This window comes from Oncorhynchus keta, chromosome 1 (assembly GCF_023373465.1).
Source record: "Oncorhynchus keta strain PuntledgeMale-10-30-2019 chromosome 1, Oket_V2, whole genome shotgun sequence".
In the NCBI taxonomy this organism is placed as follows: domain Eukaryota; kingdom Metazoa; phylum Chordata; class Actinopteri; order Salmoniformes; family Salmonidae; genus Oncorhynchus; species Oncorhynchus keta.
This window is the reverse complement of record NC_068421.1, coordinates 1,334,083-1,356,106: the sequence shown is the minus strand read 5'-3', so window position 1 is coordinate 1,356,106 and position 22,024 is coordinate 1,334,083. Positions and strand designations below refer to the sequence as shown.

Here is a 22,024-nt window from a genome sequence, read left to right as displayed (position 1 = left end):
CTGCCTCCCCCTCTCCTCCCCTCTCTACTCCTACACCCTCTAGCTCTGCCTCCCCCTCTATTACTACACCCTCTAGCTCTGCCTCCCCCTCTCCTCCCCCTCTACTACTACACCCTCTAGCTCTGCCTCCCCTCTACTACTACACCCCTAGCTCTGCCCCCTCCCCCTCTCCTCCCCTCTCTCTCCCCCTCTAGCTCTGCCTCCCCTCTATTACTACACCCTCTAGCTCTACCTCCCCTCCTCCCCCTACTACTACACCCTCTAGCTCTGCCTCCCCCTCTACTACTACACCCTCTAGCTCTGCCTCCCCCTCTACTACTACACCCTCTAGCTCTGCCTCCCCCTCAACTACTACACCCTCTAGCTCTGCCTCCCCCTCTACTACTACACCCTCTAGCACTGCCTCCCCCCTCTCCTCCCGTCTCTGCTACTACACCCTCTAGCTCTGCCTCCCCCTCTGCTACTACACCCTCTAGCTCCACCTCCCCCTGTTCCTCACTCCCTTCCTCCCCCATAATGCTACAGCGGTCCCAACGCAGGCAGCAGAGATTGCCTCTGAAGAGAAAGGAGCAGAGGACTTATGGCTAGTCCACTTCAGAAACAACTCAGCTGAAATCAGTGCTGGTCAAAAGGTGTTCAATGTAATAGCTTTACAATCCTGCCCCTCCACGAGAGGAGACCTTAGAGGCATGGCAACCATAGAATTTCATTAGAACCATGGCAACCATAGAACTTGATAATCCTCTCAGCCAGCCAGCAGCATTGGCCTCCACAGACACATCAAATGGCAGCAGCTCTCCTCCCAGAGCATGGCCATCATCACATTTGATAGACAGCCAAGATGGTGTGTGTGTGTGTGTGTGTGTGTGTGTGTGTGTGTGTGTGTGTGTGTGTGTGTGTGTGTGTGTGTGTGTGTGTGTGTGTGTGTGTGTGTGTGTGTGTGTGTGTGTGTGTGTGTGTGTGTGTGTGTGTGTGTGTGTGAGTGAGTGAGGAGAGTGAGTGAGTGAGTGAGTGAGTGAGTGAGTGAGTGAGTGAGTGAGTGAGTGAGTGAGTGAGTGAGTGAGTGAGTGAGTGAGTGAGTGACCTAATACTAAGTTTTCTTTTTCATCATGAGGTTGTTGGCACCAGAGGTTTGCCAGTTTTTCTGCTTCATGCGTATTAAACATGAACCATACTGGGAGATGGTAATGAGAACATAAAGGCTCTCTCTGCCTGGGTCCTGTTGGAGCCGTATGTGACTGGGTGTGTCTGCACATGTGCCTGTGTTTCTCCAACTGTGCCTCAGTGTACTGTATTGTGTGTGTGTGTGTGTGTGTGTGTGTGTGTGTGTGTGTGTGTGTGTGTGTGTGTGTGTGTGTGTGTGTGTGTGTGTGTGTGTGTGTGTGTGTGTGTGTGTGTGTGTGTGTGATCGTAAAGTTAGTGCTGAAGCTGACGAGATCCACTGTGTCGAAATGAGATCCCACTGTGTTGAAATGAGATCCACTGTGCTGAAATGAGATCCACTGTGCTGAAATGAGATCCACTGTGCTGAAATGAGATCCACTGTGTTGAAATGAGATCCACTGTGTTGAAATGAGATCCACTGTGCTGAAATTAGATCCACTGTGCTGAAATGAGATCCACTGTTCTGAAATTAGATCCCACTGTGTTAAAATGAGATCCCACTGTGCTGAAATGAGATCCACTGTTCTGAAATGAGATCCACTGGGCTGAAATGAGATCCACTGTTCTGAAATGAGATCCCACTGTTCTGAAATGAGATCCCACTGTGTTAAAATTAGATCCACTGTGTTGAAATGAGATCCACTGTGCTGAAATTAGATCCACTGTGCTGAAATGAGATCCACTGTTCTGAAATTAGATCCCACTGTGTTAAAATGAGATCCCACTGTGCTGAAATGAGATCCACTGTGCTGAAATGAGATCCACTGTGCTGAAATGAGATCCCACTGTGCTGAAATGAGATCCCACTGTGCTGAAATGAGATCCACTGTTCTGAAATGAGATCCCACTGTGTTAAAATGAGATCCCACTGTGTTAAAATGAGATCCCACTGTGCTGAAATGAGATCCCACTGTGCTGAAATGAGATCCACTGTGCTGAAATGAGATCCCACTGTGCTGAAATGAGATCCCACTGTGCTGAAATTAGATCCACTGTGCTGAAATGAGATCCCACTGTGCTGAAATGAGATCCCACTGTGCTGAAATGAGATCCCACTGTGCTGAAATGAGATCCCACTGTGCTGAAATGAGATCCCACTGTGCTGAAATGAGATCCCACTGTGCTGAAATGAGATCCACTGTGTTGAAATGAGATCCACTGTGCTGAAATTAGATCCACTGTGCTGAAATGAGATCCACTGTTCTGAAATGAGATCCACTGGGCTGAAATGAGATCCCACTGTGCTGAAATGATATTCCACTGTGCTGAAATGAGATCCACTGTTCTGAAATGAGATCCCACTGTGTTAAAATTAGATCCTACTGTGCTGAAATGAGATCCACTGTGCTGAAATGAGATCCACTGTGCTGAAATGAGATCCACTGTTCTGAAATTAGATCCCACTGTGTTAAAATGAGATCCCACTGTGCTGAAATGAGATCCACTGTGTTGAAATGAGATCCACTGTGCTGAAATTAGATCCACTGTGCTGAAATGAGATCCACTGTTCTGAAATGAGATCCACTGGGCTGAAATGAGATCCCACTGTGCTGAAATGATATTCCACTGTGCTGAAATGAGATAAGTTAACACTTTGGACAGTGCCGCACTTCACTGTCACCCCTGGTCTCCCTCTCTCTAGTCTCTCTCTAGTCTCTCTCTAGTCTCTCTAGTCTCTCTCTCTCTCTAGTCTCTCTCTCTCTCTCTACAGTCTCTCTCTCTCTCTGAATTTAATTCAAGTCTCTCTCGCTCTCTCTCTACAGTCTCTCTCTCTCTGAATTTAATTCAAGTCTCTCTCGCTCTCTCTCTACAGTCTCTCTCTCTGAATTTAATTCAATTCTCTCCAGTCTCTCTCTCTCTCTCTCTCTCTCTCTCTCTCTCTCTCTCTCTCTCTCTCTCTCTCTCTCTCTCTCTCTCTCTCTCTCTCTCTCTCTCTCTCTCACCTGCGGTGTCTCTTGATGAGAAGTCTGTCCATGTAACTGAGACTGTGTTGGGTGAACTCCACCTTCACTGGTCCTCTCTCAGCCCCACTGTCACTCAGGTCTGACTGGGTCCCCATCACTTCCACTGATACTACACGGACAGAGGGAGAAGGAGTGGACAGAGGGAGAAGGAGTAGACAGAGGGAGAAGGAGAGACAGAGGGAGAAGGGGTAGACAGAGGGAGAAGGAGAGACAGAGGGAGAAGGAGTAGACAGAGGGAGAAGGGGTGGACAGAGGGAGAAGGAGAGACAGAGGGAGAAGGGGTGGACAGAGGGAGAAGGAGAGACAGAGGGAGAAGGAGAGACAGAGGGAGAAGGAGAGACAGAGGGAGAAGGAGAGGACAGAGGGAGAAGGAGAGACAGAGGGAGAAGGAGAGACAGCGGGAGAAGGAGAGACAGAGGGAGAAGGAGAAACAGACATGTTATGGCACTACTCTGGACACATTTGGTGTAATGACAGCTTTACATTAGGTTTCCCTGCCAATGGGTTGACAAAAGAAATTAGGCAAAATGCAGAAATAAAGGGAGTGAAGCAAAGTCTGTCCAAGCATTAGAGAACTAATAAAACAGCCAAACACATTCTCAAGTGTTCCTCCTCCAACTGCTCTGATCCTCCCAACACTCTACTTAACAAATTGGATGTAGTCTATCACAGTGCCATCCGATTTGTCACCAAAGCCCCATATACTACCCACCACTGCGACCTGTACGCTCTTGTTGGCTGGCCCTCGCTTCATATTTGACGCCAAACCACTGGCTCCAGGTCATCTACAAGTCTCTGCTAGGTAAAGCCCCGCCTTATCTCAGCTCACTGGTCACCATAGCAACACCCACCCATAGCACACGCTCCAGCAGGTATATCTCACTGGTAACCATAGCAACACCCACCCATAGCACACGCTCCAGCAGGTATATCTCACTGGTCACCATAGCAACACCCACCCATAGCACACGCTCCAGCAGGTATATCTCACTGGTCACCATAGCAACACCCACCCATAGCACACGCTCCAGCAGGTATATCTCACTGGTCACCATAGCAACACCCACCCATAGCACACGCTCCAGCAGGTATATCTCACTGGTCACCATAGCAACACCCACCCATAGCACACGCTCCAGCAGGTATATCTCACTGGTCACCATAGCAACACCCACCCATAGCACACGCTCCAGCAGGTATATCTCACTGGTCACCATAGCAACACCCACCCATAACACACGCTCCAGCAGCTATATCTCTCTGGTCACCATAGCAACACCCACCCATAGCACACGCTCCAGCAGGTATATCTCACTGGTCACCCCCAAAGCTAATTCCTCCTTTGGCCGCCTTTCCTTCCAGTTCTCTGCTGCAAATGACTGGAACGAACTGCAAAAATCACTGAAGCTGGAGACTCATATCTCCCTCACTAACTTAAGCACCAGCTGTCAGAGCAGCTCACAGATCACTGCACCTGTACATACTGTAGCTCATCTGTAAATAGCCCATCCAACTACCTCATCCCCATACTGTATTTATTTGTTTATCTTGATCCTTTGCACCCAAGTATCTCTACCTGCACATTCATCTTCTGCACATCAATCACTCTCGTGTCTAATTGGTATTTTGTATTTACTTCGCCACCATGGCCTATTTATTGCCTATATTGCCTGTATATAGATTTTCTTCAACTGCATTATTGACTGTATGTTTGTTTTACTCCATGTGTATCTCTGTGTTGTTGTTTGTTTGCTTTGCTTTATCTTGGCCAGGTCGCAGTTGTAAATGAGAAGTTGTTCTCAACTGGCCTACCTGGTTAAATAAAGGTGAACTGGCCTACCTGGTTAAATAAAGGTGAACTGGCCTACCTGGTTAAATAAAGGTGAAATAAATAAATAAATCAACCTGGAAGCCAGCTAACACCTCCCAACACTGCTATCATTATCTCTATAGTGGAACACCACCTATCACTGCTATCATTATCTCTATAGTGGAACACCACCTATCACTACTATCATTATCTCTATAGTGGAACCCCTCCTATCACTACTATCATTATCTCTATAGTGGAACCCCTCCTAACACTGCTATCATTATCTCTATAGTGGAACACCACCTATCACTGCTATCATTATCTCTATAGTGGAACCCCTCCTATCACTACTATCATTATCTCTATAGTGGAACACCACCTATCACTACTATCATTATCTCTATAGTGGAACACCACCTATCACTACTATCATTATCTCTATAGTGGAACCCCTCCTATCACTACTATCATTATCTCTATAGTGGAACACCACCTATCACTGCTATCATTATCTCTATAGTGGAACACCACCTATCACTACTATCATTATCTCTATAGTGGAACCCCTCCTAACACTACTATCATTATCTCTATAGTGGAACCCACCTATCACTGCTATCATTATCTCTATAGTGGAACCCCTCCTATCACTGCTATCATTATCTCTATAGTGGAACACCTCCTATCACTACTATCATTATCTCTATAGTGGAACCCCTCCCAACACTGCTATCATTATCTCTATAGTGGAACACCACCTATCACTGCTATCATTATCTCTATAGTGGAACCCCTCCTATCACTGCAATCATTATCTCTATAGTGGAACACCACCTATCACTGTTATCATTATCTCTATAGTGGAACACCACCTATCACTACTATCATTATCTCTATAGTGGAACCCCTCCCAACACTGCTATCATTATCTCTATAGTGGAACACCACCTATCACTGGTATCATTATCTCTATAGTGGAACACCTGTCAACACTGCTATCATTATCTCTATAGTGGAACCCCTCCTATCACTGCAATCATTATCTCTATAGTGGAACACCACCTATCACTACTATCATTATCTCTATAGTGGAACCCCTCCCAACACTGCTATCATTATCTCTATAGTGGAACACCACCTATCACTGGTATCATTATCTCTATAGTGGAACCCCTGTCAACACTGCTATCATTATCTCTATAGTGGAACCCCTCCCAACACTACTATCATTATCTCTATAGTGGAACCCCTCCTAACACTACTATCATTATCTCTATAGTGGAACCCCTCCTATCACTACTATCATTATCTCTATAGTGGAACCCCTCCTATCACTACTATCATTATCTCCTCCTGTAATTATCTCAATATGCAGCAACCATGACTTTATCCCTTTCTGCAGCTGTAAGCACTTTCTATAGGACCTGAAGAGATCATAGGGGGGTACTTAGTCCAGCGCAGGATGGACATTAGTCTTCATCCTTTACTTCTGATCCTCTTCTTGTCCTAAACATTAGCTCCAGTCCTCGTCTTTAATCACCATTATCCATCCCTTACAGATGGAATCCTCTGCCCCAACACCGTTGTAACTGAAACACTGTCTGCCCCAACACCGCTGTAACTGAAACAGTGTCACTGTCTGCCACAACACCGCTGTAACTGAAACAGTCCCACTGTCTGCCCCAACACGCTGTAACTGAAACAGTCCCACTGTCTGCCCCAACACACTGTAACTGAAACAGTCCCACTGTCTGCCCCAACACGCTGTAACTGAAACACTGTCTGCCCCAACACCGCTGTAACTGAAACAGTGTCACTGTCTGCCCCAACACCGCTGTAACTGAAACAGTCCCACTGTCTGCCCCAACACCGCTGTAACTGAAACAGTCCCACTGTCTGCCCCAACACCGCTGTAACTGAAACAGTGTCTGCCCCAACACGCTGTAACTGAAACAGTCCCACTGTCTGCCCCAACACCGCTGTAACTGAAACAGTCCCACTGTCTGCCCCAACACCGCTGTAACTGAAACAGTCCCACTGTCTGCCCCAACACGCTGTAACTGAAACAGTCCCACTGTCTGCCCCAACACCGCTGTAACTGAAACAGTCCCACTGTCTGCCCCAACACCGCTGTAACTGAAACAGTCCCACTGTCTGCCCCAAAACAGCTGTAACTGAAACAGTGTCACTGTCTGCCCCAACACCACTGTAACTGAAACAGTCCCACTGTTTGCCCCAACACGCTGTAACTGAAACAGTCCCACTGTCTGCCCCAACACCGCTGTAACTGAAACAGTGTCTGCCCCAACACGCTGTAACTGAAACAGTGTCTGCCCCAACACCGCTGTAACTGAAACAGTCCCACTGTCTGCCCCAACACCGCTGTAACTGAAACAGTGTCTGCCCCAACACGCTGTAACTGAAACAGTCCCACTGTCTGCCCCAACACCGCTGTAACTGAAACAGTCCCACTGTCTGCCCCAACACCGCTGTAACTGAAACAGTCCCACTGTCTGCCCCAACACACTGTAACTGAAACAGTCCCACTGTCTGCCCCAACACGCTGTAACTGAAACAGTCCCACTGTCTGCCCCAACACCGCTGTAACTGAAACAGTCCCACTGTCTGCCCCAACACCGCTGTAACTGAAACAGTCCCACTGTCTGCCCCAAAACCGCTGTAACTGAAACAGTGTCACTGTCTGCCCCAACACCACTGTAACTGAAACAGTCCCACTGTCTGCCCCAACACGCTGTAACTGAAACAGTCCCACTGTCTGCCCCCACACGCTGTAACTGAAACAGTGTCTGCCCCAACACGCTGTAACTGAAACAGTCCCACTGTCTGCCCCAACACCGCTGTAACTGAAACAGTGTCTGCCCCAACACCGCTGTAACTGAAACAGTCCCACTGTCTGCCCCAACACCGCTGTAACTGAAACAGTCCCACTGTCTGCCCCAACACCGCTGTAACTGAAACAGTCCCACTGTCTGCCCCAACACCGCTGTAACTGAAACAGTGTCACTGTCTGCCCCAACACCGCTGTAACTGAAACAGTCCCACTGTCTGCCCCAACACCGCTGTAACTGAAACAGTGTCACTGTCTGCCCCAACACCGCTGTAACTGAAACAGTCCCACTGTCTGCCCCAACACCGCTGTAACTGAAACAGTCCCACTGTCTGCCCCAACACCGCTGTAACTGAAACAGTCCCACTGTCTGCCCCAACACCGCTGTAACTGAAACAGTCCCACTGTCTGCCCCAACACGCTGTAACTGAAACAGTCCCACTGTCTGCCCCAACACCGCTGTAACTGAAACAGTCCCACTGTCTGCCCCAACACGCTGTAACTGAAACAGTCCCACTGTCTGCCCCAACACCGCTGTAACTGAAACAGTCCCACTGTCTGCCCCAACACGCTGTAATTGAAACAGTCCCACTGTCTGCCCCAACACCGCTGTAACTGAAACAGTCCCACTGTCTGCCCCAACACCGCTGTAACTGAAACAGTCCCACTGTCTGCCCCAACACCGCTGTAACTGAAACAGTCCCACTGTCTGCCCCAACACGCTGTAACTGAAACAGTCCCACTGTCTGCCCCAACACCGCTGTAACTGAAACAGTCCCACTGTCTGCCCCAACACCGCTGTAACTGAAACAGTCCCACTGTCTGCCCCAACACCGCTGTAACTGAAACAGTCCCACTGTCTGCCCCAACACCGCTGTAACTGAAACAGTCCCACTGTCTGCCCCAACACGCTGTAACTGAAACAGTCCCACTGTCTGCCCCCACACCGTCTACAGTGTTTCACCACAGGGATACATACGGTATGCACCAGTACCTCTACAGTGTTTCACCACAGGGATACATACGGTATGCACCAGTACCTCTACAGTGTTTCACCACAGGGATACATACGGTATGCACCAGTACCTCTACAGTGTTTCCTGTCCTCATAACAACCCCAAACATCACTACTGTACTGCTTTTTAACACTACACAGAAGAGGAGGAGGAGGAAGAGGAGGAAGAGGAGGTGGACATCGACACAGACTGAGGCCCAGTACAGTAGCTCTATCATTTCAGGGCAGTGAAAGAGACAGAGAAGACTAGCGTTTCACAATACGAGTAATACAAGCCCTGAAAGAGGGAGAGAACGAGGGAGAGACAGAGAAAGAAAGGAGTGGGCAGGTGAAGGATGCCAGGTAAATGTTGAGCACTTCTGCCTGTATGTCTGCCTTTATAGTTTCTACTTTTACCAATCATCCATCGCTGTCTGAGTGGAGTTCTATTACGTTCCCCGGTCTGGAAACCAAACCATTAGTCATTGCATGGTGTGTGTGTGTGTGTGTGTGTGTGTGTGCGTGTGTGTGTGTGCGTGTGCGTGTGTGTGTGTGCGTGCGTGTGTGTGCGTGTGTGCGTGTGTGCGTGTGCGTGTGTGCGTGTGTGCGTGCGTGCGTGTGTGTTATACCTGTCCGTGCTTGGAAGGGTCTCCAGATTGCATCTCCTCTCTCTCCTCCATCTCTTCTCTCTCCTCTCCACTGCCTGAGTGCCTCCTGAAAGGAGAGAGCTGACTCCTCCTCATCATATTGTCCTCCCAGCAGTGAGGTAGTCTGCATCTCCTTCTCCTCTTCATCCTCCAGTTCATCAAACTCCTCTTCCTCCTCCCCGAAGGGATTCACAACTAAAACCTGTGACATTGAGAAACACAATGATCACTTTAAGAAAGGAGGAAGGTAGCTTTTTTAATAACCTGGCTAAGGACATTATCTCCTGATGACCTCTCACCTGGCTTCCCTGTGCATTGTGGGTATGTGTAACAGCGGGAGCGGCCTGGGTCCTTCTCTCCGGCCCCCTCGCCCCTCCACCTCTCCCAGCCATCTGGGAATCAGACTTTGGGTTGGGCTGAACTTGTCTCTGGAAGTGACTCACAACATCCAGCGTGCTCACCGAGGTCTGGATCTCTGTCTGTGAGGAGAGAGGGGGAGTGATGAGCACACACACACACACATCTTTACAACTACTCCTGTTGCTACAACATCCATCGTGCTCATCGAGGTCTGGATCTCTGTCTGTGAGGAGAGAGGGGGAGTGATGAGCACACACACACACACATCTTTACAACTACTCCTGTTGCTACAACATCCAGCGTGCTCATCGAGGTCTGGATCTCTGTCTGTGAGGAGAGAGGGGGAGTGATGAGCACACACACACACACATCTTTACAACTACTCCTGTTGCTACAACATCCATCGTGCTCATCGAGGTCTGGATCTCTGTCTGTGAGGAGAGAGGGGGAGTGATGAGCACACACACACACACATCTTTACAACTACTCCTGTTGCTACAACATCCAGCGTGCTCATCGAGGTCTGGATCTCTGTCTGTGAGGAGAGAGGGGGAGTGATGAGCACACACACACACACATCTTTACAACTACTCCTGTTGCTACAACATGGCTCTGAGAAGATGGCTCAGTTCTATTCACACTATTATACGCTGCCCAACTCACCATGTATATAATTACCCATGAAGCACATGGGCTCATTCACAAATTATCCTCCTGACCCCTGAAACAGGAAATCACTTCCACCATCAAATTACATTATTTAAATTAAAATCCACACATCAAATATGGATCAAACATGAACGTCCTCTATGAGTGTGCCTTAAAAACAGGGTCTGATTGATTCTCTCTGTGCCAGGGGCTAAGGCCATTATTCCTTCTATCAATCACCAGTGTGACCACACAGGTTAACCTATCTCTATCAACGATGTTGTGTCCTTGAGGCAATGGCCTCACTGGGAGGGAGGGAGGGAGATAGAGAGAGGAGAGCTGGAGATAGAGGATAGCTAGAGATAGAGATAGGAGATAGGAGAAAGAAATGAAAGCAGGAGAATAAGGAATATAAACTCAGCAAAAAAAGAAACGTCCCTTTTTAAAGACCCTGTTTTTCAATGATAATTTGTAAAAATCCAAATAACTTCACAGATCTTCATTGTAAAGGGTTTAAACATAAACAATTCATGAACATGTACCTGTGGAACGGTCGTTAAGACACTAACAGCTTACAGACGGTAGGCAATTAAGGTCACAGTTATGATCCACTTAAGGACACTAAAGAGTCCTTTCTACTGACTCTGAAAAACACCAAAAAAAGATGCCCAGGTTCCCTGCTCATCTGCGTGAACGTGCCTTAGGCATGCTGCAAGGAGGCATGATGACTGCAGATGTGGCCAGGGCAATCAATTGCCATGTCCGTACTGTGAGACACCTAAAACAGCGCTACAGGGAGACAGGACGGGCCGCTGATCAGCTACAGGGAGACAGGACGGGCCGCTGATCAGCTACAGGGAGACAGGACGGGCCGCTGATCAGCTACAGGGAGACAGGACGGGCCGCTGATCAGCTACAGGGAGACAGGACGGGCCGCTGATCAGCTACAGGGAGACAGGACGGGCCGCTGATCAGCTACAGGGAGACAGGACGGGCCGCTGATCAGCTACAGGGAGACAGGACGGGCCGCTGATCAGCTACAGGGAGACAGGACGGGCCGCTGATCAGCTACAGGGAGACAGGACGGACAGCTGATGGTCCTCGCAGTGGCAGACCACGTGTAACACCTGTACAGGATCAGTACAGGGTGGCAACAACTGCCTGAGTTACACCAGGAACGCACAATCCCTCCATCAGTGCTCAGACTGTCTGAAATAGGCTGAGAGAGGCTGGACTGAGGGCTTGTAGGCCTGTTGTAAGGCAGGTCCTCACCAGACATCACAGGCAACATCGTTGACTATTGTGGAAGGAATGAGCGTTACACCGAGGCCTGTACTCTGGAGCGGGATGGATTTGGAGGTGGAGGGTCCGTCATGGACCCTCCAGCATGACAATGCCACTGCTCGTTCTGTGTGTGATTTCCTGCAAGACAGTAATGTCAGTGTTCTGCCATGGCCAGCGAAGAGCCCGGATATCAATCCCATTGAGCACGTCTGGGACCTGTTGTATAGGAGGGCTAGGGCCATTCCCCCTATACATTTCTTGGAACATGCAGGTGGGAGTGGGGTAACCTCTCACAGCAAGAAGTGGCAAATCTGCTGCAGTCCATGAGGAGGAGATACACTTCAGTACTTAATGCAGCTGGTGGCCACACCAGATACTGACTGTTACTTTTGATTTTGACCCCCCCTTTGTCCAGGGACACATTATTCCATTTATGTTAGTCACATGTCTGTGGAACTTTTGTCTCAGTTGTTGAATCTTGATATGTTCATACAAATATTTACACATGTTAAGTTTGCTGAAGATAAACGCAGTTGACAATGAGAGGACGTTTCTTTTTTTTGCTGAGTTTATTATATCCAAATATCCTCCTAATGTCAAAAGTATAGGTGTGGACATTTAAACAACATTGGGATCGTTAAGGTTTAGAAAAAATTCCCTAAAATCCGTTACAAAAAATGTAAGTTACAGTATAGTTTTCACAAAACTACCACGAACAAGTCCCGATCATCATCATTATCATCATCATCATCATCATCATCATAAAGTGACAAATATAAATGTAAATAACTCAAATAACAATGCTTTAACATTAGTAGGAAATATGCTTTAACATTAGTAGAAATATGCTTTAACATTAGTAGGAAATATGCTTTAACATTAGTAGGAAATATGCTTTAACATTAGTAGGAAATATGCTTTAACATTAGTAGGAAATATGCTTTAACATTAGTAGGAAATATGCTTTAACATTAGTAGGAAATATGCTTTAACATTAGTAGGAAATATGCTTTAACATTAGTAGGAAATATGCTTTAACATTAGTAGGAAATATGCTTTAACATTAGTAGGAAATATGCTTTAACATTAGTAGGAAATATGCTTTAACATTAGTAGGAAATATGCTTTAACATTAGTAGGAAATATGCTTTAACATTAGTAGGAAATATGCTTTAACAGGAACGAGACAGCAGCTAAGTCCTTCAATACTGAGAGACAGGAACGAGACAGTAGTTAAGTCCTTCAATACTGAGAGACAGGAACGAGACAGCAGTTAAGTCCTTCAATACTGAGAGACAGGAACGAGACAGCAGCTAAGTCCTTCAATACTGAGAGACAGGAACGAGACAGCAGTTAAGTCCTTCAATACTGAGAGACAGGAACGAGACAGCAGTTAAGTCCTTCAATACTGAGAGACAGGAACGAGACAGCAGTTAAGTCCTTCAATACTGAGAGACAGGAACGAGACAGCAGTTAAGTCCTTCAATACTGAGAGACAGGAACGAGACAGCAGTTAAGTCCTTCAATACTGAGAGACAGGAACGAGACAGCAGCTAAGTCCTTCAATACTGAGAGACAGGAACGAGACAGCAGTTAAGTCCTTCAATACTGAGAGACAGGAACGAGACAGCAGTTAAGTCCTTCAATACTGAGAGACAGGAACGAGACAGCAGTTAAGTCCTTCAATACTGAGAGACAGGAACGAGACAGCAGCTAAGTCCTTCAATACTGAGAGACAGGAACGAGACAGCAGCTAAGTCCTTCAATACTGAGAGACAGGAACGAGACAGCAGTTAAGTCCTTCAATACTGAGAGACAGGAACGAGACAGCAGCTAAGTCCTTCAATACTGAGAGACAGGAACGAGACAGTAGCTAAGTCCTTCAATACTGAGAGACAGGAACGAGACAGCAGCTAAGTCCTTCAATACTGAGAGACAGGAACGAGACAGCAGCTAAGTCCTTCAATACTGAGAGACAGGAACGAGACAGCAGTTAAGTCCTTCAATACTGAGAGACAGGAACGAGACAGCAGCTAAGTCCTTCAATACTGAGAGACAGGAACGAGACAGTAGCTAAGTCCTTCAATACTGAGAGACAGGAACGAGACAGCAGCTAAGTCCTTCAATACTGAGAGACAGGAACGAGACAGCAGCTAAGTCCTTCAATACTGAGAGACAGGAACGAGACAGCAGTTAAGTCCTTCAATACTGAGAGACAGGAACGAGACAGCAGCTAAGTCCTTCAATACTGAGAGACAGGAACGAGACAGCAGTTAAGTCCTTCAATACTGAGAGACAGGAACGAGACAGCAGCTAAGTCCTTCAATACTGAGAGACAGGAACGAGACAGCAGCTAAGTCCTTCAATACTGAGAGACAGGAACGAGACAGCAGCTAAGTCCTTCAATACTGAGAGACAGGAACGAGACAGCAGCTAAGTCCTTCAATACTGAGAGACAGGAACGAGACAGTAGCTAAGTCCTTCAATACTGAGAGAAGTTAAAGTTTTGGGAACAACACACAGACACACACACACACACACACACACACACACACACACACACACACACACACACACACACACACACACACACACACACACACACACACAGACAGGTGGACTGACCCCAAAACAACCAGGGTGAGAGACGGACAGGCTTGACCTGACACATCAGTGGGAACAAAACACACACGCACAGACACACACACACACACACACACACACACACACACACACACACACACAGACAGGTGGACTGACCCCAAAACAACCAGGGTGAGAGACGGACAGGCTTGACCTGACACATCAGTGGGAAGAAAACACACACGCAGACACACACACACACACACACACACACACACAGACAGGTGGACTGAGTGAAAAAAGAGAGGGAACACTGCATGCTGATGAAATTAATTGTATGTTTTTCTCCCTCTTCTATTTTCTGTCTGTCTGCCTGCCTGTCTGTCTGTCTGTCTGTCTGTCTGTCTGTCTGTCTGTCTGTCTGTCTGTCTGTCTGTCTGTCTGTCTGTCTGTCTGCCAGCCTGCCTGCCTGTCTGCCAGCCTGCCTGCCTGCCTGCCTGCCTGCCTGTCTGTCTGTCTGTCTGTCTGTCTGTCTGCCTGCCTGCCTGTCTGTCTGTCTGCCAGCCTGCCTGCCTGCCTGCCTGCCTGTCTGTCTGTCTGTCTGTCTGTCTGTCTGTCTGTCTGTCTCTCTCTCTTTATTGAAGGCAAATCAAACAGGATTATGAGTGCGGAGGCGTCTGTGTCAATGGCCATGTGTATAATCCTGGATCTCTGTGTCCTGCCAAACACACAGCCTCCCTTTGACTGTGTGTGTGTGTGTGTGTGTGTGTGTGTGTGTGTGTGTGTGTGTGTGTGTGTGTGTGTGTGTGTGTGTGTGTGTGTGTGTGTGTGTGTGTGTGTGTGTGTGTGTGTGTGTGTCCACAAGAAGAGTAAACAAACAAACATCTGACAAACTGGGGACATTTTGTTGGTCCCCACAAGGTCAAATGCTATTTCTAGGGGGGTTTAGGGTTAAGGTTAGAATTAGTGTTAGGGTCAGAATTTAGTTTGGGTTAGGAGCTAGGGTTTGGTTTAGGTTTAGGAGCTAGGGTTAGGTTTAGGTTTAGGAGCTAGGGTTAGGTTTAGGGTTAGGAGCTAGGTTTAGGTTTAGGGTTAGGAGCTCGAGTTAGGTTTAGGGTTAAGGTTGGGTTTAGGAGCTTGGGTTAGGTTTAGAGTTAGGTTTCGGGTTAGGTTTAGGGTTAGGTTTAGGTTTAGGAGCTAGGGTTAGGTTTAGGGTTAGGAGCTAGAGTTAGGTTTAGGGTTAGGTTTAGGGTTAGGTTTAGGTTTATGGTTAGGTTTAGGGTTAGGTTTAGGTTTAGGAGCTAGGGTTAGGTTTAGGTTTAGGTTTATGGTTAGGTTTAGGGTTAGGAGCTAGGATTAGGTTTAGGGTTAGGAGCTAGGGTTAGGTTTAGGTTTAGGTTTATGGTTAGGTTTTGGGTTAGGAGCTTGGGTTAGGTTTAGGTTTAGGAGCTAGGGTTAGGTTTAGGGTTGGGAGCTAGGGTTAGGTTTAGGTTTAGGTTTAGGAGCGAGGGTTAGGTTTAGGGTTGGGAGCTAGGGTTAGGTTTAGGTTTATGGTTAGGTTTAGGTTAGGGTTAGGGTTAGGAGCTAGGGTTAGGTTTAGGGTTAGCAGCTAGGGTTAGGTTTAGGGTTAGGAGCTAGGTTTAGGAGCTAGGGTTAGGTTTAGGGTTAGGTGTATGGTTAGCTTTAGGGTTAGGAGCGAGGGTTAGGTTTAGGGTTAGGAGCTAGGGTTAGGTTTAGGGTTAGGAGTTTGGGTTAGATTTAGGGTTAGGTGTATGGTTAGCTTTAGGGTTAGGAGCTAGGGTTAGGTTTAGGGTTAGGAGCTAGGGTTAGGTTTAGGGTTAGGAGCTAGGGTTAGGTTTAGGGTTAGGAGCTTGGGTTAGGTTTAGGGTTAGGAGCTAGGGTTAGGGTTAGGGTTAGGTGTATGGTTAGCTTTAGGGTTAGGAGCTAGGGTTAGGGTTAGGGTTAGGTGTATGGTTAGCTTTAGGGTTAGGAGCTAGGGTTAGGTTTAGGGTTAGGGTTAGGTGTATGGTTAGGTTTAGGGTTAGGAGCTAGGGTTAGGTTTAGGAGCTTGGGTTAGGGTTAGCTTTAGGGTTAGGAGCTAGGGTGAAGGTTAGGGTTAGGTGTATGGTTAGCTTTAGGGTTAGGAGCAAGGGTTAGGTTTAGGGTTAGGAGCTTGGGTTAGGTTTAGGTTTAAGGTTAGGGTAAGAGTACAGGTTATGGTTTGGTTTTGGGTTAGGGAAAATAGGATTTTTAATGGGACTGAATTGTGTGTCCCCAAAAGGTTAGCTGTACAATACTGTGCGTATGTATATGTGTGTATGTGTGTGCGTGCTAAACACAATGGCTTCTGGGTATAGCCAGGTTCTAACATGGTTCTCATTTGTGTGTTTGGTCGTGTGTTCGTTATTTTGACTATTTAGAAGTGTGTTAGTTATTCTGACTCTTTAGTAGTGTGTTATTCTGACTCTATAGTAGTGTGTTATTCTGACTATAGTAGTGTGTTATTCTGACTCTATAGTAGTGTGTTATTCTGACTATAGTAGTGTGTTATTCTGACTCTATAGTAGTGTGTTATTCTGACTCTTTAGTAGTGTGTTATTCTGACTCTATAGTAGTGTGTTATTCTGACTCTTTAGTAGTGTGTTATACTGACTCTATAGTAGTGTGTTATACTGACTCTATAGTAGTGTGTTATTCTGACTCTTTAGTAGTGTGTTATGCTGACTCTTTAGTAGTGTGTTATGCTGACTCTATAGTAGTGTGTTATACTGACTCTTTAGTAGTGTGTTATTCTGACTCTTTAGTAGTGTGTTATTCTGACTCTTTAGTAGTGTGTTATTCTGACTCTTTAGTAGTGTGTTATTCTGACTCTATAGTAGTGTGTTATTCTGACTCTATAGTAGTGTGTTATACTGACTCTATAGTAGTGTGTTATTCTGACTCTTTAGTAGTGTGTTATACTGACTCTTTAGTAGTGTGTTATTCTGACTCTATAGTAGTGTGTTATACTGACTCTAGTATACTGACTCTTTAGTAGTGTTATACTGACTCTGACTCTAGTAGTGTGTTATACTGACTCTTTAGTAGTGTGTTATACTGACTCTATAGTAGTGTGTTATACTGACTCTTTAGTAGTGTGTTATTCTGACTCTATAGTAGTGTGTTATACTGTACTGACTCTATAGTAGTGTGTTATTCTGACTCTTTAGTAGTGTGTTATTCTGACTCTATAGTAGTGTGTTATACTGACTCTTTAGTAGTGTGTTATGCTAACTCTTTAGTAGTGTGTTATTCTGACTCTATAGTAGTGTGTTATACTGAGTGTGTTATTCTGACTCTTTAGTAGTGTGTTATACTGACTCTTTAGTAGTGTGTTATTCTGACTTTTAGTAGTGTGTTATTCTGACTCTATAGTAGTGTGTTATTCTGACTCTATAGTAGTGTGTTATGCTGACTCTATAGTAGTGTGTTATACTGACTCTATAGTAGTGTGTTATGCTGACTCTTTAGTAGTGTGTTATTCTGACTCTTTAGTAGTGTGTTATTCTGACTCTATAGTAGTGTGTTATGCTGACTCTATAGTAGTGTGTTATACTGACTCTATAGTAGTGTGTTATACTGACTCTTTAGTAGTGTGTTATTCTGACTCTATAGTAGTGTGTTATTCTGACTCTATAGTAGTGTGTTATTCTGACTCTTTAGTAGTGTGTTATTCTGACTCTATAGTAGTGTGTTATTCTGACTCTATAGTAGTGTGTTATTCTGACTCTATAGTAGTGTGTTATGCTGACTCTATAGTAGTGTGTTATACTGACTCTATAGTAGTGTGTTATGCTGACTCTTTAGTAGTGTGTTATACTGACTCTATAGTAGTGTGTTATTCTGACTCTATAGTAGTGTGTTATACTGACTCTATAGTAGTGTGTTATGCTGACTCTATAGTAGTGTGTTATACTGACTGAGTGTGTTATACTTTAGTAGTGTGTTATTCTGACTCTTTAGTAGTGTGTTATACTGACTCTATAGTAGTGTGTTATTCTGACTCTTTAGTAGTGTGTTATTCTGACTCTTTAGTAGTGTGTTATTCTCTTTAGTAGTGTGTTATACTGACTCTTAGTAGTGTGTTATACTGACTCTTTAGTAGTGTGTTATACTGACTCTATAGTAGTGTGTTATACTGACTCTTTAGTAGTGTGTTATACTGACTTTTAGTAGTGTGTTATTCTGACTCTTTAGTAGTGTGTTATTCTGACTCTTTAGTAGTGTGTTATACTGACTCTTAGTAGTGTGTTATACTGACTCTATAGTAGTGTGTTATACTGTAGTGTGTTATGCTGACTCTAGTAGTAGTGTAGTTATACTGACTCTTTAGTATACTGTAGTGTGTTATGACTCTTTAGTAGTGTGTTATTCTGACTATAGTAGTGTGTTATACTGACTCTTTAGTAGTGTGTTATACTGACTCTTTAGTAGTGTGTTATTCTGACTGACTCTATAGTAGTGTGTTATACTGACTCTTTAGTAGTGTGTTATACTGACTCTATAGTAGTGTGTTATTCTGACTCTTTAGTAGTGTGTTATGCTGACTCTATAGTAGTGTGTTATGCTGACTCTTTAGTAGTGTGTTATATACTGACTCTATAGTAGTGTGTTATACTTTAGTAGTGTGTTATGCTGACTATAGTAGTGTGTTATGCTGACTCTTTAGTAGTAGTGTACTGTTATACTGACTCTATAGTAGTGTGTTAGTGACTCTATAGTAGTGTGTTATACTGACTCTATAGTAGTGTGTTATACTGACTCTTTAGTAGTGTGTTATTCTGACTCTTTAGTAGTGTGTTATGCTGACTCTATAGTAGTGTGTTAGTTATACTGACTCTATAGTAGTGTGTTATTCTGACTCTTTAGTAGTGTGTTATTCTGACTCTATAGTAGTGTGTTATGCTGACTCTTTAGTAGTGTGTTATGCTGACTCTATAGTAGTGTGTGACAGAGGTATCAAAGACAAACAGTGAAAGTTAATTGTTGGTCAGCGTTACAACACAACAAATGGATGGAAAAAGATCTGCATTGTATGATGGCTGATTAAAGGCACGCTCACACACACAAATAAATAAAGCACAGCAGGAGTACTCTAAAACTGTGTTCGAATACCCATTCTAACATACTGTATACGACATACTTAATGAGTATATACTATTAGTTGATTTTAGTATACCGTAAACAAACGGTATCCTTTCAGTTGAGAATACTTGTAGCCCTTTGACTGTCTACCGGATGTTGATGCTGTTGCTATGCAACTTCTTGCAAGCTTGGTTAGCATAACAAACGACTAGCTAGACCTCTTACGACTTCATTAACAACGTCCATTAAGAACGCATAACGACTGTACCACTTAGCTAAGAACTGGACTGGAATAAACATGTCAATAGGGTGCGTTCGTAAATTCACTCTGGACATCTACTCAGATGAGAGTGCTCTGATATCGGAGTTGATAGCATATTTTCTGCCATTTTCATTGAAATCTGAAAACATTGTGAAGCCACGCCCATTTTCTTGAAATCTGAAAACATTGTGAAGCTACGCCCATTTTCTGAGGAATAGTATTATGGACCCTAAAACCACAGAAATAGTGTCCACTGCTTGTATACTTCGTATTTTGGCAGTTGTAGTACAAAGCCCTAACCCTAACCCAACAAGCATATTACATACTCAATTTATGTCACAAATAGTATGGTTAGTATTTGTATTTTTACCTTTATTTAACTAGGCAAGTCAGTAAAGAACAAATTCTTATTTTCAATGACAAAATAGGAACAGTGGGTTCAGGGACAGAACGACAGATTTGTACTTTGTCAGCTCGGGGATATGAACTTGCAACCTTTCGGTTACTAGTCCAACGCTCAAACCACTAGGCTACCCTGCCGCCCCGGTATGAGTATTCAAACACAGCTTAAAACAGATAGACAGAGACAGAGATAGAGACAGAGATATAGACAGAGACAGAGTCAGAGACAGAGATATAGACAGAGACAGAGTCAGAGACAGAGATATAGACAGAGACAGAGATATAGATAGAGACAGAGATATAGACAGAGACAGAGACAGAGACAGAGATAGAGACAGAGACAGAGATATAGACAGAGATAGAGATAGACACAGAGACAGAGATATAGACAGAGATAGAGACAGACACAGAGACAGAGACAGAGATATAGACAGAGACAGAGACAGAGATATAGACAGAGACAGAGACAGAGACAGAGACAGAGATATAGACAGAGACAGAGACAGAGACAGAGATAGAGACAGAGACATAGACAGAGACAGAGATCGAGATAGACACAGAGACAGAGATATAGACAGAGATAGACACAGAGACAGGGATATAGACAGAGATAGAGACACAGAGACAGAGATATAGACAGAGACAGAGATATAGACAGAGACAGAGACAGAAATAGAGATATACACAGAGACAGAGATAGAGACAGAGATAGACACAGAGACAGAGATATAGACAGAGACAGAAATAGAGATATACACAGAGACAGAGATAGAGACAGAGATATAGACAGAGATAGAGACAGAGACAGAAATAGAGATATACACAGAGACAGAGATAGAGACAGAGATATAGACAGAGATAGAGACAGAGATAGAGACAGAGACAGAGATATAGACAGAGACAGAAATAGAGATATACACAGAGACAGAGATAGAGACAGAGATAGACACAGAGACAGAGATATAGACAGAGATAGAGACACAGAGACAGAGATAGAGACAGAGATAGACACAGAGACAGAGATATAGACAGAGACAGAGATAGAGATATAGACACAGAGACAGAGATATAGACAGAGACAGAAATAGAGATATACACAGAGACAGAGATAGAGACAGAGATATAGACAGAGACAAAGATAGAGACAGCGATAGAGACAGAGATAGAGACAGAAACAAAGATAGAGAAAAAGACAGACAGAGATAGACACATAGACAGAGATAGACTATGTACAGACTCAGTGAGCATAGCCTTGCTATTGAGAAAGGCCGCCGTAGGCAGACATGGCTCTCAAGAGAAGACAGGCTATGTGCTCAATGCCCACAAAATGAGGTGGAAACTGAGCTGCACTTCCTAACCTCCTGCCAAAATGTATGATGATATTAGAGACACATATTTCCCTCAGATAACACAGATCCACAAAGAATTGGAAAAACAAATCCAATTTTGGATTTTGAATCCCTTATCGTGTTTGTGCAGCATTTAGCTATGGTGCAGTATGCCAACACACTCCATCTAGCCTGTACAGTAACAGAACAGTGCTGTATGCTAACACTGTGACTAGCCTCTACAGTAACAGAACAGTGCTGTATGCTAACACTCTGACTAGCCTCTACAGTAACAGAACAGTGCTGTATGCTAACACTGTGACTAGCCTCTACAGTAACAGAACAGTGCTGTATGCTAACACTGTGACTAGCCTCTACAGTAACAGAACAGTGCTGTATGCTAACACTCTGACTAGCCTCTACAGTAACAGAACAGTGCTGTATGCTAACACTCTGACTAGCCTCTACAGTAACAGAACAGTGCTGTATGCTAACACTGTGACTAGCCTCTACAGTAACAGAACAGTGCTGTATGCTAACACTCTGACTAGCCTCTACAGTAACAGAACAGTGCTGTATGCTAACAGTAACAGAACAGTGCTG

At 45.0% G+C, this 22,024-nt stretch overlaps 1 protein-coding gene across 3 annotated transcripts in view; it reads right to left on the bottom strand.

The window, feature by feature from the left end:
* zbbx (zinc finger, B-box domain containing) overlaps positions 1 to 22,024 on the bottom strand; it is a 107,136-nt gene that overhangs the window by 67,140 nt on the left and 17,972 nt on the right. For all 3 annotated transcript variants that reach the window (XM_052457674.1, XM_052457723.1, XM_052457703.1), the window contains exons 8-10: positions 9,730 to 9,909; positions 9,413 to 9,632; positions 3,108 to 3,237 (exon numbers count right to left, since the gene is read on the bottom strand). In XM_052457674.1, the coding sequence (XP_052313634.1) occupies positions 3,108 to 3,237; positions 9,413 to 9,632; positions 9,730 to 9,909 (530 nt within the window). The remainder of the gene's footprint in view (positions 1 to 3,107; positions 3,238 to 9,412; positions 9,633 to 9,729; positions 9,910 to 22,024) is intronic.